This window comes from Arvicanthis niloticus, chromosome 21, assembly GCF_011762505.2.
Source record: "Arvicanthis niloticus isolate mArvNil1 chromosome 21, mArvNil1.pat.X, whole genome shotgun sequence".
Lineage (NCBI taxonomy): Eukaryota > Metazoa > Chordata > Mammalia > Rodentia > Muridae > Arvicanthis > Arvicanthis niloticus.
The window spans coordinates 43,292,756-43,317,589 of record NC_047678.1 but is presented as its reverse complement, the minus strand read 5'-3'; the positions used below and the strand labels follow the sequence as shown (position 1 = coordinate 43,317,589).

General features: G+C 46.2%; 1 protein-coding gene across 3 annotated transcripts; it reads right to left on the bottom strand.

The window, feature by feature from the left end:
- Positions 1 to 1,836: 1,836 nt before the first annotated feature.
- Exosc7 (exosome component 7) lies at positions 1,837 to 24,820 on the bottom strand. Of its 3 annotated transcripts, XM_034483772.2 has the most exons (8): positions 24,684 to 24,820; positions 20,666 to 20,767; positions 20,324 to 20,418; positions 11,876 to 12,041; positions 9,318 to 9,388; positions 6,990 to 7,113; positions 5,934 to 6,089; positions 1,837 to 2,072 (listed from the first exon to the last, which is right to left on the bottom strand). In XM_034483772.2, exons 1-8 carry the CDS (start codon positions 24,738 to 24,740, stop codon positions 1,968 to 1,970), a joined length of 876 nt encoding a protein of 291 aa, XP_034339663.1. In that variant the 5' UTR covers positions 24,741 to 24,820; the 3' UTR covers positions 1,837 to 1,967. The 3 variants fall into 3 exon arrangements, with proteins under 3 accessions (XP_034339663.1, XP_076773995.1, XP_076773996.1); XM_076917880.1 differs by lacking the exons at positions 20,324 to 20,418; positions 20,666 to 20,767; positions 24,684 to 24,820 and adding exons at positions 18,343 to 18,406; positions 19,157 to 20,008; XM_076917881.1 differs by lacking the exons at positions 20,324 to 20,418; positions 20,666 to 20,767; positions 24,684 to 24,820 and adding exons at positions 18,343 to 18,406; positions 19,172 to 20,008.
- Positions 24,821 to 24,834: the final 14 nt, after the last annotated feature.

Genomic DNA, 24,834 nt, shown 5'->3' with positions numbered 1-24,834 from the left:
CAAACCACCAAGTGTTCTATGACTCTGCCTCCCCCACTGCTGTTTCAATGTACAGGATCAATTTACCTACAAACTGGACTTGGGTTTTTTTTCTCTTAACAATTTTCCCAAGGAGCCAGACAGGAAGATGAGAGATGTGTGTGAACAGGGAAGTGGCATAAGAATCTGGGTCACCTGTCCCAGGCTCGTGACCATGGTACTGCTGTGCTGACCTGAACATTCACTTTTATTACCCATGGGCACATACAAAAGCACTAATGGCCATTGTCTTACGCATCCCAAAGTGATGGAGGGAAAGCAGCCCCTAGAACTGAAGGTTTGTGTCTGCACCACACCTACTGTGTGGGGACACACACAGTAGGCACAGGGCAGAGGATGAAGCCTGCCTCCTGCCTTATTGGGAACATCGGATCATAGCATCTGGGAAAACACAGCAGCCCAGGCTATGCTATCAGTAGCTAAGCAGCTTCCCTGGGACACACAAATCCAGATACTTCTTTGCTGAGAACAATGGCCTGGTCACATGAGAGAGGGCCCAGGCCTGGTCCTCTGAAGGCAATGCCTGAGGGCTGCATCTCGCACTGCTCATTCCATGAGATGATAAATTCCTAACACCTCACCCTAGTTGGCTGACTCATGCAGAAGGCAGATACCTCTGGCTGAGATGTTCTCTGTGAGTCAGCTCCCTCCCAGGGGCCCCATGAAACTGATTTAGGAGCTTCAGTTCTCCTGGAAAAAAACCCAAATACTCCTCTATCCATAAACCCTTTACTCCACCGTGCTGCACTGTGAGCAGACTCTCCTCCCTACTGTCCCCTGACAATCAAAGCTGGCCGCTAAGTCAAATGACAACATTCCTTAAGCAGCCTTTATAGCGCTGATACAACATGGCCATCTTATGAGACATTGGGGAGGGGTTATAGAACACAAAGGAATTTGAAAACAAGACTGGAGTCTGATGTGCTAGAACATGCCTGCAACCTCCTGCATCCCGAGCAGGAGGACTGGGAGTTCAAAGGCATCGCTGGGCTACATCAGACTCTAATTCAAAACAAAAGCAGAAAAATCTAAGAATGGTAAGAAAGGCTGGGTAGGGATCCAAGTGGCCACTAAGCCCCTGACCCAAGGGAGGGTCTTCAGGATCTCTTGGCTGGCAGGACCTGATAAGGTTACCTGACAGGCACAGGCAGGAGGCCTGGGCCCTCCACTGTGGTCATGGCTTCCTTATTCCTGACCTATAGAAGCAAGTACAAGGTGGGTAGAGATCTGAACTAATTTATCTATCTATCTATCTATCTATCTATCTATCTATCTATCTATCTATCTATCTATCTATCTATCTACCTACCTACCTACCTACCTATCTATTTTTGCAACATGGTTTCACTATGTAGGTCTCACTTGGTTGGTCTGGAACTCACTATGCAGGCTAGGCTAGCCCCACACTCACAGAAATCTACCTACCTCTGTCTTGCTGGTGTTGTGATTAAAAGTGTGTGTCCCCATACCTGGCATTGTGATTCTTAGTGCAAAAGAAAATGAAGAAAAAAAAAAAAGTCACAAAATACTTATCACAGGCTATTTCTTTAAACTACTTTCTGCAAGAAATCTGTTTGGAGACTGGGTCTTGTTAAATTGTCTCAAGCTTGAAATCCACCCCAGTGCAAGCATTACAAGTCCATGCCGCCGTGTCTAGCTTTTGCAGTTCCTTTACTTCAGTGCTTGCTCTCATTCTCTTGTACCTTAGAGTAGGCAGCTCCCTGGAGGACAGTGGCAGCACACTGTTAAACAGGATGGAATCTTGGTATAAAGCTGGGGACAATAGCAACACCAAACCAGACCGAAAAATAGACTTTATTTTTACATTTACAAATGTTGACCTAAGTTTAACAATTAAAAAAAATATATATACAAACCAGTCTCAATGGAAAAGTGAAGCAACCAATGTCCCGCACAGTGGAGACAAATCACCCCAGGAACCCGACTTTAGGCCTCTTGGGCCCCAGGCTTTCTTCCTTGTTCAGAAGACTCTGCAAGGACATGTGTAGCACCTTGCCCACTCTCTTGCTGCTCTGTAGGATGACAGGGATAGGACAGAGGTCACCTGCTAGTGAGGTACAGCCTGATCAGAACCCCCACCCACTTGCTAGTCTGCCCAACACCTATACCTTTGTCTGCATCACGAGCTTTTAAAGCAGCTTTTCACTGTCCTACAAATCAGGCATACAGTCCACAGAGCTACACTCCAGCTCACTAACAGAACAGACTTTCAATTAATACAATGTGAACTATAAACCCCAACAGCATCATGGTTACACCTTGGAGATCCTCTACACACACAAAGAAAGCAGAAAGGGCCAGGGAAGGATGCCCAACCATCAGTCCTATGGCCAGGACAAACAGCCACACTGCCAACCAAACCTGGTCGAGGCACTGTTTCATGATAAGGATACAAGACCACAGGGGACCCCCTCCTGTGGAAGAGCAGACTGCCAGCCCAGGCCATCTTAGTAATAAGCCATTCCTATTCACCTGGCAGCAGCCCCCCCCCCCCAAGTCTCAGGTGCCAAAGTCATTCCCTGGGGGGTCACTGGCCAATTGCAGAGCCCCTGGATGGGGTCCTTGGCTATATGCAGAGCCACAGTAGAATAGCAACACAGAAGAGGTCAGACTACCTGCTACTTTAGTTATTAGCACCCAAACAGCAGACAGGCTAGAAAAAAAACTAAATAAATGTACAAATACAGAATATCCCAAAGCCCCCCAAACAAAATCTTTATGTTATCCTGGCTCCAGGCTGATGAACCAATCATTTTAAGATTACAATGTACCAACTTCAAGCCTCCACTGCAAACTTTTGAGTGTTCCCACAGCCTATGGCTGTGACTTGGACACAGCTGTGGACTGGATCTCAAGTGTCAGAGAGAAAGACACCAAGCCTATAGACCTCAGCCCCAGGCCAGTCAAAACCTTTTTGTCTATCCTAGTGCCAACTGTCATGTGATGTGAGCCTCCAGATATGATTAATTATGAAAAGATTATTGTCGATTAGAGTTCAGATTCCCAGCACCCAGTTAAATGTTGGGCAGATGTGGCAGCATCCCTGTGATCTCAGCTCACAGGGAGTCAGAAGCAGGGATCCCTAGAACAAGCTGGCAGGCTAGACTAACTGGATTGATGAGCTCTGGGTTCAAGTGAAAGGTCCTGTCCCAATACATATGGCAGAAAATGATGGAGGAGGACACTCAGTGCCAACCTCTAGTTTTCACATGCACACACACTTACATGCACACTCACACATATGCAAACACACACACACACTCACATATGCAAACACACACACACCCTCCAAGTCTATCAAACGGGTGGTCTAACTATTCATGCAAATGAAGGTTGGAAAAAGATGAGAAGACGTAAGAATAAGGACAACAGGAGTGGAGAGCAAGGCTACAGCCTGCAGAGCTCCCTAGAGGGTCTCACATCACCATCCAGAACCACCGTGTCCATATGACAGCCACAGCCCTGTAGCTCTTTGAGTAGCCGTATTTGCAGACCCTACTCCCAGGTCAGGGCGGTCCAGGCTCAGCTCACGGAAGAGCTAATTTCCCAGCCATTGCAGCCCTGGCCCTAAGCTCTTGGCAAATACAGGCTGACAGCCCTGGAGGCACAGCTATGATATTCCAGAGAGACCTGCTTATCTTTTACATGCCTCAGGTTCTTCATCTCAAAAAATGTGAATAACTATGGGGGATAATGGATCGGGGAAAACACTAAGAACTGTTCCTGGCATGTAGTACACAATAAATCTTTGCTATTGATTAAAACACCTGTATTTCTGTTGGAGGATTATTTGATTGCTCTATGAACCCTGAGATTAATTGTGTTACTGAAAAACAAAATAAAACTCTTTCTAGTTGTGGTGTGGCTCAGTCCTTGGCACACACCTTCAATCCCTCTGGCTGGAATACAGACTTGCCCTTAGTTCACATCTTTAGTCCCAAACAATGAAGGAAGCATCCATGTTTAAAAGCGATGTCTAATTAAGTGGCAGATAAAGTGATGAATCAGAGAAAGATTTGATAAAATAGGATATGTGCAGCTCTCAGTAGAAGGGAGAGGAAAGGGCAGCACATGAGGGGCAGTGCAGAGAGAGAAGGAGGTGGTTTTACCAGGACAGTTGTACAGAGACAGGTTGCAAGGAAGGAACAAGCTAGACACAGGCACAGCTAAATGAGCTGGAGAACGAGAATGAGCCAGAAGATTAGAACACAGTTAGTCTGAGGCCTAGCAGAGCAGTTCGGAAAAGCTGAGAGAAGCCATTTGAATCAATCAGTTTGGGAAAAAGTTTGAGGCAGAATGGCTGAGTTGATCAGCCAGCCAGAGCTCAAAAGGGCTAGGAAGGTGAACTCATTCAGCAGGAAGCCTCGGAAGCCGAAAACATCCTAGGCCTAGGTAAAGTTGTACAGAGGCTAGAAGCTTTCCAGGCCGAGGCCGAGGTCGGCTGACCAAGGCAGCAAGCCTCAGAGACAACCATCATTCAGGCAAGTAAAGGATGCTTTTACAGATTTCCCATTAAGTTCTTCCGTTGAGCCTTCTCCAAGAGAAGGTTTGAGATCCTCTTGTCTGAAGAGGTCTTGGTAGGGCTCCTACTGCGTTCTAATACTTGAAGAGAAACCCAAACCCCGGTTGCTTAGAAAGTACAGAGAACAAGAGCTGGGCACTGACACACTTCTGCCCGAATATCCTCGGAGCAGCCGTCCTTCCCTCCCTGCAGCAGGTGCCTCTAGTCCTGGGTGGAAGGCACAGCCTGGAAGACTTGCCTTCACAGCCCACACCTTGGTGTGAAAGCTTACGTAGGAAAGCTATGGACTGTGGGTGGGCCAGAGTATAGAATGTTCTTCCCACAAGACAGCCGTCTATACAAACTTCCTAAGCTGTAACAAGTGAGGGCGTTTAAAAGCAAGGATGTGAAGGGGGCTCTCTGACACGTGCACATCACCTCTGTGGGAAAGACCAAGGCCTGGGAGAAAGTCTTGGCTCTTGCACACACGCAAAGGTGATAGGACCCAACATCAGGGGGATTCCCTCGCTGTACCTGTATCTGTTTAAGCTAGCTGTAAATAGCTCATAGCTTCCTCGTTTTAATAATAAAAGTGAGAAGTGTTTGTCTGTACTACTGCTGAGCTCAAATGCCTGGAGTTCCTGCATGAAGGCCTAGGGAATAGCCTTTGCTCCTCAGACTTAGCCTTGTTGGCCACAGGACAGGCTGACAGCCGGGTCCAGGCAGGCACACTGCCACCATGTCCTGTACGTGCTCATACAGGCCACAGGTCAACATTAGGTGTCTCCCTCCATCGCTCTTCACCTTAGTTTCTGAGTCAGGGTCTCACTGAATGTGAAGCTCACCCACTGGTTAGAATGGCTGGCCATCGAGCCCCCAGGATCTACTTCTCTCTGCCTCCTAGTATTAGGGTTACAGTTTTCTATGTGGGTCAGGCCTCTTGCTTGTGAAGCAATCACTCTTTTCATCCAGCCTTCGTCGCGCCACCTTTGCTAGCTTTCCCCCAAATACTTCCAGGTTGTGAAACACCAGGATAGGTCACTCTTTTAGAGCTGGTCTTACCTACTCTCTCTTTGGAAGGGACAGGAATTCAATTCCTCATTCTATGAGAGTTATGTGACTCTATACAAAGATAATACCCTCAGACACTCTCAAACAAAATGCAGCCACTGGGGATTAGTGGAGGAGAGACTTGGTGAAGATAAACAGTCACTAACACACCCAGCCCAAAGCTCTACCCACTATCTAATCAACACACTGCTCTCCACACCCATCGTGGGGTCCTGGTGTGCCGGGGAAGACACCTAGATGAAGAAGTGGCAGGAAGCAGTGAGCTCCCTAAGCCAGGCTTGCCCTTGCACTGAGGATTTACCTCCATCATCTCGAAAATGCTCTCAGGATCCAGGCTTCCTTTCCCCACTTTCCTCATGCACGTCACGACTCCCTTGCTGGTCACCGACACCAGCAAGCTGGCCAGGGAACAGGCCTCCTCTTGAAGCGTGGCATCCACCACATGCCGGCAGCCAATCTGCAAGGTCAAGGCTGCTCAACACACATGTGAACAGTTCACCAGAGATCCCAGATGCCCCGACACAAAGCCTACAGAGACTACATGAAAGGCCCATCCCAGATCTTCTTGTTCACTCTAACAGTGAATCTAGAGCCCCAAGCTAAGGGACAAGGTGATCCCATTCTCCAGAGCTCTGTTCAGTCCCAACACCCTGTGAGCACTGGATTTCAGTGGAATGAAACTTGACACATTATTTTTTTTTTTTTTCGTTTTGAAACAAGGCTTTGCTGTGTAACCCTGCTGTTCAAGTACTTGATATAAGCAGATCTCAAGCTCTCAGTGGTCCTCCTGCCCCAGCCTACTGAGTGAGGACTAGACAACTATAGACACAAGCCACCACAGCTAGCTTAGTTTCTATTAACAAGTCTCTGGTATAATTAGTCACAATCTCAGCTAACACAATTCTGAGGCTATGCTAGATGTCGGGCTTCGAAAATCTCTGGGCTCTGTGCAAACCTGACATGTGACACCAAGGGACACCCCTCATCCCCAAAGCCCTCAGTTCTGAGATGTGGATACCAGAGTCCACAGAGGAATGCTGTTTGAGATCCTGCCAGTGTCCAGCTACCTTGGACTCTGGGTTAGAGGGAGTTCATGAAAATGAGCACAGAGCAGTGCAGGGCTGCAGAGGGAGACAGCCCCACTGCTAACAAAGCAGCCCTCTCTCTGGATTCAACACATCATCTGAGTAGAAGGCACAGAACATTACATGATGGTTTATAATATAGCTTAATTATTAGATTTGTATATAATGTGTACAACTACAACCTCTCAACTTACGAAGTAATCTCATAGGCTAGGGTTGGAGGAGATCCACCTTCTCAGGAAAAGCGGTATTGCTAAGAGACAAGCTCATACCTTGCACAGGGTGACAATGCAGGGGACATTCTCTACACTCAGTCGGATGCAGTCATAAGGGTCATCAGACAGCTCAATGTCCTTTGCCCCCTCTTCATCCTCCAGAACACGAACCCTTGGTATCCTGGAAACAGACACAATGAAAATTTCCAACCACTGGAAGAAGAAAGCATAACTTTTTCAGAGACTGAGAACACAAGTTGGAATTCCTGTCTCATAGGCAGGCAGTTCATGAATTCTATCTTGTTTTCATCATCGTCTGTCAAAAGCCAAGGCTAGACCATTCATGCCAGGGGCCCAGAGTACTAAGTAATATTCAATTTAAGTGGGTGGTAAGCAGTTTAAAATTGAATTGGTATGTCAAAAAAGCCTGTACAACACACACACACACATACACAAAGTGAGACTGAAAGAGAAGGAGAGAGGGAGAGGAAGAGGAGGGAGAGAAAAAGGGAGGGGGAAAGGAAGGAGAGGAGAGAAAGAGAGAGAGAGAGAGAGAGAGAGAGAGAGAGAAAGAGAGAGAGAGGGAAAAGAGAGGAGAGAGAGGGAAAAGAGAGGAAGGAGAGAGAAAGAGAATTTAATTTCCTAATCCTTGCTCCAAACATAGTTGAGCAGACGTTGGAGAAGACAGTTGGGTGCTGTCAACTCTTCTAGAGGACTCCAGTATGCAAAGGTCTCTCTATCCTCTAAGGACATCATGGGGTCCCTGCTCCTTGCCACCTGGGAGTAAGACTGACATCATCTAGGTAGCTAGGTCTCACAAGCTGATACCCACTGTCCCAGGCCTTCCCTCACATCAAAACAGCAGCTGCCAACTCTCCAGCATCCACAGGAACCAGCTAGCCAAGGAGACTCATCTAAGGGGTTTGGGACACTTTTGATAGCAACTTCCTTTATTGACACAGCCCAGGTGCTGGCTGCTGCTGTTACCCAGCACGTGTGCTTGCTTCATGATGAAGTGCCAGGGCCACTTTAGAAGATCTGAGTAGAGCCCAGCAGAACAGTGTGTGGAGGGCTCTCGGGTTCCTAGTCTCACAAAACTCCATCTTGCAAGATGTCATGTAAGTTTAGCTTTGTTTTCATTTGTTCTGTAGTCAACATTTGTAACAGAAAGGGTCTAAAATCCCTTTGTGTTACATGGTCCATAATACAAGAGTGAGCCCTGCCATAGTCCCAGACACACAAAACACAACTAGCACAGTGAAGTAGAACAACCACCTAACAAGACAGAAAGCTACAGTTAGGGAGTGTGCCCTAACAGGCAGGCCTCTGAAGATGCTGCTGTGTGCACTTCAACCTCCAATGTTATAAATCTCGGGTTGTTCAACTTTTCCACCATGAAAGACAGGAGGGGTGTTCCTGCATAAGCATATTTGCTCACTTATTCAATGTTTCCTAGTGGCTTGTTTGTAAGTGTACAAGTTTACAAAAGTGTCGAGCTCTGAGGATCACAAGTATCTTCCCTAATCTCCATCTTATTTTTCTGACAGGGTCTCTCTGTGGAACCTTGCTGATTCAGCTAGACAAGTTGACCAGCAGCCTCAATTAAAAGGGTTTTTGTTTTTGTTGAGACTGGGTTTCTCTCCATTACAGCCGTAGCTGTCCTGGAATTTGCTTTGCAGAGACCAGGCTGGCCTTGAACTCTCAGAGAACCACCTGGCTCTGCCTCTTCAGTGATGGGATTAAAGGTGTGTGCTACCACTGCCTGGCTAATTAAAAGTTTTAAAATCTTATATTACCCCATGATACCTCAAGAAATGAACACATATCCACCCACACTTCTACTCAAATGCTAGACTTTCCTCACAGGTATATAATCAGAGAAATGTCAACACTAATCTTAGTTCCCTGTGTGCTTACAGGCGATGCTTACAGTCTATCTGTGAAGGCAAACCACAGAAGGGGAACCATTGCTCTTAACCAAAACCACGTTGCTCCCCTCCTAGAACACTCACGCATATAACCAAGGAATGTGTGCGTACCTACTGTGTGCTAGGTGCAATGAGTAGCAATGGGACACAAGAAAGTAAACGGCCCTGTCCAGAGCCCATTCTGTAACAGGTAGACAACCTGAAGCTAGGGCTTTTTGCTTTTTTGCTTCTCTTTACATAGTTACATGGCACATGTTTACCAATGAAAACAATACAAAAACAAACATAAAAATATATGTATTTTATTCAGTGTTAGTTTACAAATCCCTTTCCTGGAGCGTAACATTAGAGATCACCTCCTTCAACACTAAACCATTTTAGACAGTGCAATTTCCTTGTCAGTGTTTCGTGGTGAGCTCTACACAGGCTCACAGGACTGCTCTGAAGGAAGACTCACCTTGTGTTGAAGAGAGCGGCTTTTACAGCAATGGAAATAGCATCAAACAAATTCCCACCACATTCCAGCAGCTGAGAGAGAAAGGCACAGAGAGGAAAGAAAAAGTCAGTATTACTTATCACTAAGCATTAACACAGCTAAGAAACAAATTCCTAAGCCACGCTGAATGCATATTTAAAAAAAATAAAGACATCACACCAGGTGTGGTGGTTCACATCTATAATCCCAGAACCCAGGAAGCAGAGGATGGAGTCTCATCATAGGGGTGAGGCCAGTTAGAGCTATACAATGAGAGTTCAAGGCCGAGCCTGGGATAGAGAACAACCCTGTCTCAAACAAAACAAAACAAAACAAAACAACCAACCACCCAAAAACCAAAAACCAACCAACCAAACACACAAACAAAAACCAAAAACCACCAAAACACAAAGAAAGCTAGGCAGAGTGATGTATGCCTTTAATTCTAGCACTTCGAAGGCAGAGGCAGGTGGATCTCTGTGAGTTCAAGGCCAGCCCAGTCTACATAGTGAGTTCCACGATAGCCAGAGCTACACAATGAGACTCTGTCTCAAAGAACAAACAAAACCAATTAACCAACCAGCCAAAATATAAATAAATATATGAGAATAAAGAAAGAAGGTGGGCTGCCCTCCCTGGCTAGGTGAACGATGAGGAAGTGACATGCTCCCTAACTGTAGTGCTGCTAGTCCACGGCTGTGGTTACACAGGTACACATGCCGGGTCCCACTGCCCTGCTGCAGTGACAAGGCTCTCAATGGGCAGCTGCCAGCACCTAAGCAGTGGCTGACTTCATTTTGCCCCAGATGGTTGCCAACTGCACTGCCAGCCTCACCCAGCCTTCGATATCAGATGACTGACAAGGATACTGCGTGTATGGATTCGGGGACACTGCTGGTGTGTGATTAACAAAACGCATATCCACCGATCAGACTTCATCAGTGTGCACCATACATTAATTATAAAAGCCCAGGTTTACCATGGTAGTCTCTCGCTGACAAGGTCAGAGCATACATCACTTGGAAGCAGCAAATCTACTCTCTCAAGAAACCTTTACCTGAGGTTCTTGGAAAAAAGTCAACAACCAGACTCCTCAAGGAGAGAGAGAAGTTACACTGTAGAGAATCTTTACATACTGTATGGAGGCATCATCTGTCAATAAAAAAGCCCATAGCCAATGAGCTGAGACAGGAAATAGAAGGTGGGACATCTAGCAGAGGAGAGAGAGAGAGAGAGAGAGAGAGAGAGAGAGAGAGAGAGAGAGAGAGAGAGAGAAAGAGATAGATCTGGGAAATAGACATGGGCTTTTCACTCTAGACACAGAAGAAGATGGTTGCATGAAACTGAGGACCAGGAAACCTGGCAGGTTTCATGACTTAGAATAGAATACACAGTTAATGAAGCTAAAAGCTAGTTGGGGAACAAGCAAAGCTTTTGGCCTAGGTATTTATTCATCAAATATTAAGTCTCAGAGTCGTTACTTCTGAGAACAAAGTGGATGGGTGTTACAGATGGCTTTAACTACATTACATGTTGAGAAGTCAAGAATCTCTCCTTCTGGTTTTGATGGACATGCCATGTTTATGTATTTGTGCATCCATCATCCCTCCTGAGAAAGACCCTTAACAACACCCAGCTGGATAGAAATGCTTATTGCTGACCATATACTTAAAACACAAATGAAAACTTTGAAATTAAAAATTAGATCCTTTTCTCAGGTTTGAGAAAAACACCCCATACACATTCCCAAAGGTCTGCTCCTACACATAAGCCCCGTGTGGGGTCTAGGAGGCTACACTGAAGGTAAACTCAGTCCTTCCTAACAACGCAGAAGGGCAGCCTCCAATCCCCAGAGAAGCCTTGTTAGTTCCGTGCCACCATCTGTTTATATGGAGTCTAAAACTACACAGCAGCAGTGATTTCAGGTGATTATCTATGTCCTAATCAGAAACACAGGGAGCAGGGTACTGAATCCTACTGTATGTGCCAGCCTCCCTTGAAGCCCAGCTCCTCCCTCCCAGAGGAGGCCAAGCACAGGCAGTGGCTTCACAATGACTGACTTCTTTACTTCTGTAGGTCTCTGGTCCCCACTGATCAGAAATGAGTTCTTTCTCATCTCTAGGTCACTAGTGTGCACTCACTAGTGTGCACTCACCGAAGGATTGGAAGGCTTAGAAAAAAAACAGTGAGAAGAGCTGATCATCCCACACAGAGTGCCAACCTGCTGAACTCAAACTCTAAATCTGTCTGGTACAACCCAGAGGGTCCCTGTTTTTAACTCCCTAAAACGTCTATGGGTAACTTTACGTACAAGTCTGCCATGACTACAGTTTTGTTATAGAACGGTGTTACATGTACTACTTATTAATGTTTTGTATTTATCTTGTAAATAGAAGAGTATTACAGGAGACTGTCTCCTCCCAAATAATCTGACCATGGATGCTGAAAACACTTTTCCATGAAGTGGAATGGTAGAGGGAGGAAAGAGACCAACAGGTTTTCAACAAGGGTAGTGACAGGGACATTGCAAGGTGACTCACCAGCACATCCACATACAGAACCCAGCAATGCTCCCGAGGACTGATGCAGAGGGACCTCAGATCTACGCTGCTCTTGTTGTTAAATATCCGGTAGAGGGTGTTAGCAATCTCTGTGCCAAGGTCATCACCTCCTCGCCCTTCGAATTCTGGGGTAGCATTGGCTGAACTATACAAGACAGCAACAAAGTGAGTGAGTCTCTGTCAGTACAAAGACCTTGTTCTCTGTGGAATGCTGGCGAGCCAGTATCAGGAATGTCACTAGGGTCAAAAGGCAGAGAGCTGTCCTAGTTTGCATGAGGAAAAAGGGGCAAAGGGCAAGGTCACTGAAGTGAGAACGAGGCACGAATGGCACTGGATGACCTTGCAGGCCTGCAGGCGCATGCAATGGCAGAGACCAGCATTGTGCCCTGCACTAATCAGTGGACGTGATGGACCTTCAAGCAGAGGAGGAAGAACAGATCCGTGGCAATGTAAACCTCAGTTGGTATAAAGAACTCTTATCTTCAGAACAGAAGGAACACTTTTCTCTGGCTGGCCTGTAAAGCTGCGAAGCCTCAAGACTGTGAAGCATGGCTTATTACAGAGGTCTTCACTCTGCACAGCAGTGCAGCAGAGCAGAGCCACACCCTCGAGAACGATTTAGGGAAGAAAACACACACACACACACACACACACACACACACACACACACACACACACACACATACACACGAATGAGAGAAATAATAGGACAGACTCCAGAAACGAGGTTATCACTGCACTGAGAAGGAAGATGAAAACAAACACAACAATAACATGCCGGCCTGTTAAGTATTCAAATTTGCAGTCATTTAATAAAGTGAAGGGGAAAAAATCTTTTTGGACTCTCGATTAATATGGCTCAAAGGCTTTATAGGACTCTTCTGAGAGTTCTATACTGATTCAAAGCAGCCTATTTATTCTGTGAGGTAAGCACACACCACTCATCTGTGTAGTCAGGACAGTTGAGGGCCAGCCTCAGCTCAGACAAAGTCACGTTCAGAGTCTTCCTGGCTCCTGACAATCTGGAAGGTCATGGATGGAGACTGGGAAAGTTGAATGGGAGCTGTGGGGGATGTATACGGATGCATATATCTTATTCCTGAAGGGCGAAGAAGCCACAGACTGCAGGGGAGCAGAAATCAAAGCAGCATGAAGAGAGAGAGGCTTCAGGGAAACAATGCCAGCATGGCGGCCCACAGCTGGGCCCATGTATCTATTTAATGGTGAAAAGAACTACTTAGTGGTATAGTCTAAGAATAAATCACAGGGCAGCATTTATTGTATAATAGTTTTGATGCTCTAATTGCCTGCTCTTTCCTTACCCCATCAGCAAGCAGAACCCAAATTAAAGAGCGCAGAGAAGCTTCACTGCTGCCACAGCAACGTGGCAATTCCCAAACTCCATTGTCAGCCTCAGCTACAGCAATGAAAAGCAGCTCTGTTACGGAGGATCAGTCAAGACCGTGGACCAAACCATTCCACAGATAGCAACATGCAGCCTCTTTCTGACTCCAACACCAAGCAGGCGATATTAAGTCCTATGTGGTTATATGCCTAACAAAACACACACACACACACACACACACACACACACACACAAAATCATGGATGCTTGCCTCTGTTCTTACATTCACTGAACACAGCAGACACATTTTCAACTTCCCAGTCCCAGGGTAAACGATTAATCTTCTACACTGTCTACACTAACCTGTCCACACAGCCAGACCCTATTATTTCCTTGGGACTAAGCAGATTTTATCTATTTACAACAGCCTTTTACTTTTGAACATCCCACTCTTTTAGCATAGTTCACAATCAGGCCGAGATTAGAGGCTTCTGTTCTCATGGCCCAGTACTGTCTGCATGGCCCCTAGTTGTAGGGCGACTACAGAGGAGACCAAGGAGAGAGGAGGTAAGTGTTTAGAATGGGGAACAGAGAGGTGCTGGAGAGACGATTCAGGTTAAGAGCACTGTCTGCTCTTTGAGAAGACCCTATTCAATTTCTAGCACCCACGTGGCTGTTTACAGCCACCTGTGACTCCAGTCTCAGGGGATCTGACAACCTCTTCCAGCCTCCATGGGGCACCCAGACACATAAAATGAAAAATAAAAATAAAGTGAGAAAAAAGCCAAAGGGCCTATATTCCGGCAAAGAAGAAACAGGCAAGGTAGAGAAATGAATGCTCCATCCCATCACTGAGACTAACACAGGGACCCTTTGCAACTGAGCTGAGCAGAGAGATGAAAACCAAATGCCCTCACAGGTAACAGCACACACCCAAACAAAAGTAAGCAACACTCAATAAGGGAGACACTGGCATTTCCCAGGTCTGATTAAAGGCATTTTAATTCCTTTGATAGCAGGGTACAGTGGCACACACCTTTAATCCCAGCACTCAAGAAGTTGGTTTCTTTGTTTTTTTCTTCTTGATTTTTTGAGACAGGTGTAGCCCTGGCTGTCCTGGAACTTGCTCTGTAGGCCAAACTGGCCTTGAACTCAGAGATCTGCCTGCTTCCACCTCCCAAGTGCTAGGATTAAAGGTGTGTGCCACCACTGCTCGGCAAGACAGTGTCTTAAAAAGATCCTCTAGAAAAATAAAGTACCACATAAGAGAAACTAAAATCTTACAGGTGACCTGTGACCTATAAGGTCCAAAGGAAGCATTCCCATTTTACAGAGGAACAAATACAAACAATTTAACAAATGTTTACGATGTGCCACACATATCTCTTAGCACTTCAGATGTAGCAGGCCATTTTGTTTAAATAGCAATTCTAGCCAGTGCCAGCTGTCTTATCTATCTTTATTTTACTGGCACTAGGAAATAAAACTGGGGATGCCAGGAAACTCTTTACCACTGAGCCAGACCCTTACCCTCTGACACAATTCAGGTGAGGAGCTGTTTAACTTGCTGTAGATGAACAGTACCTAAGCAGCTAAGGGTCTGTCTCAGGCACCTTAGGCCTGACCAGCACCCCCTTCCTGTGTCACTGTTGTTCAGCTCATGGTCCAATCTCACACTTTGCCTTGAGCTTATATTTTGTCTCTGATAATGAATGGGTATTCTGATCATGGGACTTATCATCAGACCACAGATGTAGCCAAAGAAAGCAGTCCTGGTGAAAACCTTCTGTTAAGTGTGCGTGTGCGTGACAGAGAGAGAGAGAGAGAGAGAGAGAGAGAGAGAGAGAGAGAGAGAGAGAGAGAGAATATAGAATTTACAAGGGCTGGAGAGAGAGAGAGAGAGAGAGAGAGAGAGAGAGAGAGAGAGAGAGAGAGAGAGAATGAATGAATATAGAATTTACAAGGGCTGGAAATTCCAGACCTCTGCTTACATGTATCATCATAGTAGATCATAATAAAACCAAATGCTCTTAGTTAGCAAACTAACTCAGACTCTCCATAAAACATGCTTCAGTCCCTCTCCCAGAGCAAGAAAAACAGCTCACTAGCTGGAAGAACATGGGTCCTCCCAATTCTCCACCCTCCTGACTCACTCCCTCCACCTTGCTCCTGCGGCTTGGCGTATCCCTGGCCTCACTGGAGTAGGGTGACATCAAGGTGACGTCTACTGGTCTAGTGTGGGACTCCACACTTGGAGCCATTGCTGTTCCCTTTGCCACTGTTACAACCTGGAGACCTACTCAGCCTGGGGACAGGACAGGCTGCTGCAAAGAATGACTGACCTTGGCTGACTCCTTTGTGTGCAAGCACTCATTTCTGAGACTGCAGAACCTGGTGGCACCACCCTGCTTTGTCACCATCTCCAGCCCTTCAGCCAAGAATAGTGTTTTCCTGACAGGTCAAGACACATTTCTACCTATCAGGTTTCAAAGACTCTGGTTCTGTGCTAGGGAAAAATACATGTGATTATACTAAAAGCCCAGAGGGAATTAACAGATACTTGGCACACTGGAACCCAGGGATGACAACCTTATCCTGGATTCTCCAATTACAACCGAGCGTTTCCTAGGTCCAAAAGCTCTGATCAAAGAAAGTCCAAGCTGAGCAGGGACTCGGTGGTCTGCCATCTAGTGGCACTTAGGGCAATATTCAACTAACTGAATTCTTTTATCCTGGTTTTAGATGGAAACCAATTTTTCTTAAAGTTTAAGATGGACTTTTCTCAGCTACTACAATCAAGGCAAAGGCCTGTGAAAAGGTTTAAGGCCCAATTTGATTCCAGGTTAGGGTAAGTGCTGCCTGGAGTTGTGGGAGTTGGGTAGGGTCAGGTAGCTAGTACCCTTTTCATATCAAGATGTCTCACCGCTCACAAGAAGCAGGGCAAACTGAGGCAGTGAAGAGCAGTACCTACCTGGGTCCATATTATTCCAGGGAGACAAATCTGAAGAGAACGAGTTAGCAGAAAAGCAATTAGCTTTGAGACCAGTACCACTGAGAATTGAAATAATAAGAACCTGGAAGTTGCTGATCAAGCTGGGATCAGAGTGGCAGGAGGAACTGCATGCCAACACCAATTATAACACTTTCCTCCCACTGGGGAGCAACTGCTACAGCCTGCAGATGGGGGCTCTCCAGCAGAGCTCTTTGCATGTGCTATACACACTGCTGGGCACATTCACAGGCAGCAAGAAATGGATTAGTCTCCTCAAAGTCTCAAGTGTGGTTCTAGTACAGATGGCAGCCTGCAGGGCCTAACAATCTTTCTCTTCTGCATCAAGTGAGGTTTTGTGACTCATGGAGCCCCAGAAACACTGATAAGGGAAGACAAGGAATGGACTTACTTGTGCTATGGACCCTTCCCTGCTTCTGTCTCCTCTGAAGTGACTAGGGAAGGAACCCAGCACCTCCTACATACGCAGCAATCAATCACCTGCTTACTGACCCGCACACCCCAGCTCCTCACTGTGGATTTAGGCAGGCTCTCTTCTGCTGAGATACATCTCCAGCCCTCTTTTTATTTTATTTTTATTCATAGTAAAGCAGAATTGAATGTTTTAGTAAAGATATTTTAATATAGGCTTAATCATGAAGACTAGGCTAATATTTGCTAAGAAGAAAGTAAGGTGCACCCAGGAGTGTGGGTGTGACTCTGCCTCCAGGGCCAACCACACTAGCTAAGCCTTCTGAGGTTAGCTAGAATTCATTACCTTGAGACTATACAGCTTGACAGGCTTCAGAACTCCCTGGAAACCAGAGCTCCTAGTGAGGTCCTCTGAGATTTAGGAGGAAAATAGACCAGCAGCCAGCCAGCCATTCTCAGCCAGACCAGTGAGGCTGCCTTCTAAATTTTGAAAGGAAACAGTTCAAAGAAACTTGCCACATGGGAGTCACCCTTCCTTGACAACCTGGATAAGAGCAGGCCAAGCAGTCACATGCTCACACTCAGACACACAGAGTACAGTGAGACGACTTCTCTGAATTCTGGACAGAGGAACTCCATCTTGGAGCAAGCAATGGCGTTTCTGCATGTCATGCTGCAGGAAAAACACTGACCTTCCCATTAGACGGTGTCTCCTGAGACCAACGGGATAAGGGTAAAGATGGCACACACAAACAGAACTGTGCCAGAGTTGGGTTTTATTTGTACTCAGGCTGTGTGAGCCCATGGTCACCTCAACACTAGGTACCTCTCTGGACCCAGACTTGTATCAGTTTTGCCAAAGACTTAGAGGTCCTGAGTTCAATTCCCATCAACCACATGGCTCACAACCATCTGTAACAGGAACTGATGCCTTCTTCTGGTGTGCCTGAAGGTAGGTACAGTGTGCTTATATACATAAAATAAATAAATCTTTATATATATATATATATATATATATATATATATATATATATATATATATAAAACAGGACCTTGGTAAGAACAGGGTCAGTGACTTGGGGAAAATGCAGCCATCCATAATCATCTTCCACTCCTTAAGCAAGCCCTGTTGAGCTCAGTTTACTCACAAGGAGGAATATGAACAAGCCATTCTCTGGGCTGCTGCTGTGAATCCCAGGGGAGAGAAGCAACAGATATTAATTTTATATCTCCTGGAAAAAGTCACAAATCAGAGTCGAGTGAAATCCTTCCTTCCCTGCACGCAGCATTTGAGTACAACACTTCTTATGATATAGTCAGCCTGCCTGTCTGTGGTCGGCCCAGGATGAGTGAGGCAGAGGATAAAAAAGAAGGAAAAGGAAAGAGTAACAGCTCTTCTGCCTGTAAATAATGCAACTTGCAGATGAAGCCAGGGAAGGTGCTCTGCTTCCTTCAGCAGCAGAGGAAGGGACAGCACCTCTATACACCTAACCTGAAGCATGGGTCAGTAAGGGACAGCACCTCTATACACCTAACCTGCAGCATGGGTCAATAAGGGACAGCACCACTATACACCTAACCTGCAGGATGTGTCAATTCTAAGACAACCCAACTGCTGAGAACAGCCAAGCAGGAGGCTACTGGAGAAGGGAGTGGAGGATGAGCTGGAAAGAAACTGACCAGAAAGATGAATGTACATCATTTCCCCCAAGTTCAACATCCTTCTTAAACTGGCTTCTGCACGCTGTAGGAATAGAAAGAGCAAGGTACAGAGTCAGATCTGCATTTTTGGCCACTTGACCCTGGGAACTCTCCTCCTCTCTCTAAACTGTATTTGTTTTTTTCTCACAGGAGTGCAGTGGGGATCAACTTCTGTGTTTGAAAATGAAGACAGGAAGACTATCATGCAAACATGGCCCTCCTGTATGGACAGGCCTGACACAGTGACCACTGTGCCTAGACTTTGCTAACTGGTCCTATGCTTTTCTTCTAGGAGTCTGAGCTGTGGAACTGCAGAGGGTGCTTATGTGACCACACTCACTAAAAATCCTGAGTGTAGAATCTCTGAGGGGCAGAAATATCCCAAGTGAGTTGCTGCATCTACAAAGCGATGACAAATTTCAGCCATGTGTACAACTCTATGCTAAGTCCCTCTAACACCTCTAAACATGGAGGAGGTCTTAGGGCTACAGGATACATACCTAGACCTAGCAGGAACCAGGAGAGGATCTAACCCAGTAGAATGTTTGCTGCTCTGGGGGCAGGGGAAACCGGAAGAATGAAGCCTAAAAGGAGGTGGACTGAGGTCTCATGTGATGGCTAACTGTATTCAGAACATCGGACAATTTATACCTAGAGGGCGAAGAAAGGTCATCCAAGCAAAGTTCTCACGAGTTCAAGCTGTATATAATCCTAAGGACAAGCTGCTTTTCCATAGGGGCATATAGTCAAATAACCACAGCCAGTTGTAAAGAATAACCTGAGGTAAACTCACTCTTATCTGCCGCACCTGAAAGGCATGAAAGCACATTCCAAGAACAATTCCATGTCTTTGAAGAAACTGAGGTCACAAGATTCTTGTCTTGTTTTCCTGGAGTTTTCTTCCAAGCACTCAGAATTCCCTTCCCATGACTCCATTCTTGGACTGTGTTCTGGCAAAGGCTCTCTGCTGTCAGCACTAGCTTCGAGAAGCAAGGCAGGGACAGAGGCTGAGACGAAGCCTTACAGCAGAAAGTCTCCATCCTGGGGCTGGAAAGCTGGCTCAGTGGGTAAGAGCACTTGCTGCTGTTGCAGAGGACCCAAGTTAAATTCCTGGCACCTGTGACTGTTTGCACCTTCAGCTCCAGGGGATCTAATGCCCTCTTCTGGTCTCCAATGGCACCCATGTTGTGCACAGATATATACTTGAAGGCAAAACACCCATACACATAAAATAAATAAAAAATTAAACGGCGGGAAAGAAATAAGATTTCTGAGTCCCAGGGGAGCCAGCTGCTGCCTAGGATCTGCTGTTTCCACTCTTTCTCATAACCGTGTTATCATCCCCCCTTTTTAGAGGAAAAGATTCAGGTATAGACTGAGGGTCACACAGTCTGGCCAAGAGCTGGATGAGATACCAGAGCCTCAGTTCTTCCCAGCATGCTTGCCGCCTGTGCTATGCCCAACCTGACAGGCTGTTTGGCTGATTCTGACCCACCTTTCAAGGAAAATGTGTTCTCCGCAGAGCAAGAGCAGGAAGAGAAACAGGGCATTGTGGACCGGATGATCAGTATTGTCTGGGTTTGGTGTTTGTCAAAGCACCTTACCATTTGCAATTTCACTCGACCCTCATAATGACCATATGTTGGGCTTCCAAGCTCAAGGCCTTTTTCATACAGAGAAAGAAAAGCTTATCAAGAATCAGGTGATTAAAACAAGGTTAGGTCCTCCTCCTAGCTGGTACTCTGCAAGTGAGTCAATACCTCCTGGATAAATGAATGACTAAATAGGCATGACAGGGCTCACTTTCTGAATCGTCCTCACCTTTCAATCTTTTTAAGTGTGTGTGGGGGAAGCAGAGATCGACTCCAAGGCCTCCTATACTGCCATGCAAGCACTCTCTCTACCCCTGAGTAACATCCCAAGGATCCCTTTTCCTTTAAACAACCTGCTCAGTACTGACCAGTCAACGAAGAACTCCAGGTAGCCTTCCTGTGGTTTCTCCAGCTTCGGTGTCCCCATTTCTGCTTTCACTCCCACCAAGATGTCTGTGTGACCCTGTAGACACATCCAAGAGTCCTTCTCAGGAACGACCACACTCCTCTTCAAGACAGCTGTTGTGCTTCCGCTTGGGATACAGTATTTAAGATGAGGAGTGCTTTGGGTCTGGAGAGATGTATTCTCCCATTATGGCTTAGGGACTTCAGTCTCCTCGGGACCAATGTGCACTCCCTCCCCCAAGACAGCAGGGCCAGTAATTGACCCATTTCTCCACCTGGATATGAACGGTGGCCACAGAACTTACCAGTTTGACTCTGGCAGACCCACTGGTGTTAGATACCACATCAGTCTCTACCTCAACACATCGGTAGTCCTCACAACCACGGCCATCCACCCGAAGGTCTTCCTAAAGAACAAGGTTCAGGTTGTGATCCCAAACTCACACACTCCCTTCCAGAAATACACAACCTTCTTTTCTCTCAGTGGTTCACCCCAAATTTTGTCCTCACACTACTAACAATACTACTAGCCTAATATAAGAAAGAGATTCAGAAGTGACTTATCCTACAGTTAGTTAATGATGAGAAAACTACGGTTTCATGTCAGATGTGCCTAACTACAAAGGCCTGGCATGTTTGGATGTACAGAATACATGGACTAAAGCAAGCAAAATGGAGACACAGACAGACAGACAGACAGACAGACAGACAGACAGAGACACACACACACACACACACACACACACACACAAGCCATCTCTTTCAAACTCAAACACACACACACACACACACACAAATCTGCAAGGCTATGCTTTGCTAGAGCTACAGACACAACTGTCTCAACCAGAGCCCTGTTTACCCCAAATTCTGCCTACAAGACCTGTTACACACAATCTAAAATACTTAACCTTCTAAAATAGAGTTAATAAACTACTGCAGGTGAGCTACTTGTTTCTGTAATTAGGGGGCAACACAACCATGCTGTTCCCCTAGGCACTCACTATGAATGCTTTTCCCACATTTGCTGAAGGGAAATACAAATTCCCACCTGCTCCTTTACAGAACAGTGTGTTAACATCTGTTGTACGATAGTCTCCAGGGTAGCTACAGTTGCCTGTCCCTTCTGCAAATCTACTTACGTTTTTTCATTGTTTAATAACAGCACAACTAATAGATATCTATTTTATGTTGTGCTATAATCTGATATTTGTCACTCCCAAGCATGTTGGTACTCTTAATCACTGAGACATCTCTCCAACCCACTTTTCCTTACTTCTTTTCTCTTCTTTTTTTCTCAAACAAACAAACAAACAAACAAGGGGCTGGAGAGATGGCCCAGTGATTAAGAACACATACTGGACTTCAGTTGGGTTCCCAGCAACTCCAGCTCCAAGGGATTCAATGCTTCTGGCATCTGCTGGCATCTGTACTCACTTGTGCATATAACAACACACATAATTAAACATAATAATGAACTTCATCAGGGTCTCAGAGGGGGTGGATGTTCTCCAAAGGAGAGGGGGAAACAAGGAAAGACTACTGCCATCCAAGACGGAAGGACCAGTTGGAAAGTCAACAAGGAAGGAAACAATTTCTGGCATCATGATGGCATGGAAGGCCCTGGCCTTCAGCAGAGACTGAGAGCTTCTGGATGCTGGGCTAGCTCCTGGTGACTTGCATACCCCATAATTATAACAACTCTGCTACTTGGAAATGGTATATGATAATTGGTGCTACTACTTCGACATACTCGGCAGGGTTCTAGACTAGAAACAGCTTTCGAAGGTGACCCTTTAGTTACCTTGCTTTGACATGTCAAACGTCTCAGCATTTCCAGGAGACTTCAGGTTTAAGTGTTTTCCTACTACAAAATAACTTCATCTGGCCTCGCTTTGCAGGCCCAGTCACAAGAAATGGCAGGTAAAACTGTATAGCAATTGTTATTTCACTTTCCAAGCCCCCCCACCCCCCCCAGCAGCGCTGCCTCTCTTTGGAAGGATGTGGCTCGATAAGGCCACAGACATGGGCACGGGCTTTCCACGCCATGGGCTTGTGAATGGAAAGGGCAAACGGCTAAGCAGGAAATGTGCTGGGGACTAGTTCCAGTTCTGGATGTCAGACTGACTTCTTAATCTCATCACTGAAGACCAGACTCAGGGAAAGATAGCTAAAAGATCTAGAAAAGGAGCAGAAATACAGAAAACAGCAGCTGAGTTCTATCTTCCCTCAACAGCCAAGAACAAAGCGTTGACAAATCAAACAGCTTTGACAGACCCCAAGAAGAAAGCCTTTTTGAAAGCCTAGTCAACAGCCCTGGCCTAGTCTGGCTATGAGGCCAGCTTTAACACTTACTAGGACAGACCAGACCCTCTTGGCTCATAGCTCTGGAGTGGCCACCTAACTGAGTCACTATCCACCCTTAACAGAGCCAGAGGTAGGTGTATGATCCAAGGCATGCCACACAGTGGGTGACTGGCTCTATCTGTAACGAGCCACTAGCAGCCCAGACCAATTCTCTCAGTGGAACTAGAAGTCTGATCTAATTAAAAGTTGGTAGACTAGTGCAACATGGTGGCACACACCTTTATTCCAAGCACTCAAGAGGCAGAGGCAGGCAGTTGTTAGGCCATGATGTGTTTGAGAAGCCATGCAAAATTAAAGGTATGGTTTGGGGGAGGGTGGGTGGGACAGATTTTACCAAGATGGAAGGGAAGCTGGACAGCACGAGATCACTGAGTTAGGATACAGTTCAGTGAAGAAAAGCAGATAAATCACCAATCATTATGATTCTTATGAGAGAAGGTACTATGAAGCTTTGGATGGAAGATTTCCAAGTTTTGCAACAAACCCACTTTTTCTTCGGGTCATTTAAGATTTCCTGAATCTGTAGAATTTAATCCCAACACCTCTTAATGTGTCACCATAAAGATATGAAATGAGTGATTCAGGACAAAGCCACATTCCTGACAGAAAAGTTAAAAACCAAAAGGGAAGTCCCACCCCCAGGACTGACTACTTTAACATTCCCATACAACCCATTCTGCATATACCCCACTATCCTAAACCTTGAACTGAAAAGCTAATGAGTTGTGGGTTTGGATTTTTATTACTCGAGTTTAATACAAAACCTAAATTTTGGCATTTCTTACTCTATACAGAGGAGATAACAGTATATCATATGATTTTAAAAAGAGCATGTCTTCGCTTGCATTGTGCAGTTTAAATAGTAACAGGTTGCCTTACTTTGATGGCTAGGTCACAAGATCAGCTGTAGGGAGAAGGCTTACAGGGTGCCAGATGACTCGATGACGGTTACCAGACAAACATTCTTCACTGCTTTTGAACGTTCAAAAGCAGGACTGAGCCCAGATCATGGTATTCATAGTAGCTACCCAGAAATCTAACCGTCCCATGAGTAAAACAGGTAAATCAACAATTATACCATAGACTACCAAGTCTGCTTTGAAAAATTCTTCTCAACCAGGTGGTGATGAGGCATGCCTTCTGCCAAGGCAGGGCTGATATGAGTTACATACCAGCCTCGGATACAAAGCTCTCCTCCTCAAAAAGCAAAACCAGCACCACCACCCCTCCAACAAAACAAAAGAGAAGGGCTGGGAATGTGGCTCCGTGATAGAATGCCTGCCCAGCATGCACAAGACCATAAGGTTCAATCTCCAGCACTGCCAAAAGAAAAACACTCCCCATTCTTCTCTATTTGTAAGCAATATATGTGTGAGGGTGATTTTCTTTTCTTTCTTTCTTTCTTTCTTTTTTTTTTTTTTTGAGACTAGGTCTTTATAGCTCAGTCTGGCCTTAAACTCCTGATGCTCCTGTCTCCACTTCCCAAATGCCGGGATTACAGGTGCCAGCCACCAAGGCCTTGTCGCATGCTAGGCAAGCACTCTACTACTGAGGCGCATTTCCTTCTTTCCTCTTTTTAGGGGGTGTGTGGCGTGTGGTGTTTGCTGTCAGTATATATTTTGAAGTCCTTTCCCCCCCCTCGGATTCATGGCCTCTATGTGCAATGTCAGAGTACGTCCACGTGCCGCGATTCTGACTACAGGGTCTCCAGCACAGCACTCTCAGCGCGTGCAGAGGCCACAAGGACATTTCTTCATTAAACTGCAGCCTCAGGAGCCGCCCGCTGTTCCCTGATGAGCTAGGACTCTCCTCCATCCCGAGAGCTGTGGAGATGTAGGCATACTAGGCGTACGCACGCTCGCTGCAGCACTAAGCCTCCGGCCGGCCGTCCTGACCACGTGGCCGCCCCGCAACTCCTCCCTGCACAATATGGCATGCACCCACGGCCGCCACCGCTACCTGCACTCCATGAACGATGTAGACCTTCTCGGCCTCGCTTAGCGCCACCGACGCCATGAGGCTCAGCTCACCGCGCGCGCTGGCGCGTCATCAGCTCGCGCCTCTCCCCACCGCGCCTGCGCGTCATCAGCCCGCGCGGTGGCCGCTCCCG

Bases quoted from the DNA above. Each gene is read 5' to 3' on its own strand.
- Exosc7 (XM_076917880.1), bottom strand. From the start codon at position 19,547: ATGGGTGCCATTGGAGACCAGAAGAGGGCATTAGATCCCCTGGAGCTG. The intron at 12,042-18,342 runs GTCAGTTTCTTT...TGTCTTGTATAG, and splicing joins GATGTACATTCATCTTTCTG to TTCAGCCAATGCTACCCCAG. The intron at 7,114-9,317 runs GTGAGTCTTCCT...GTCTGTTTCCAG, and splicing joins GCCGCTCTCTTCAACACAAG to GATACCAAGGGTTCGTGTTC.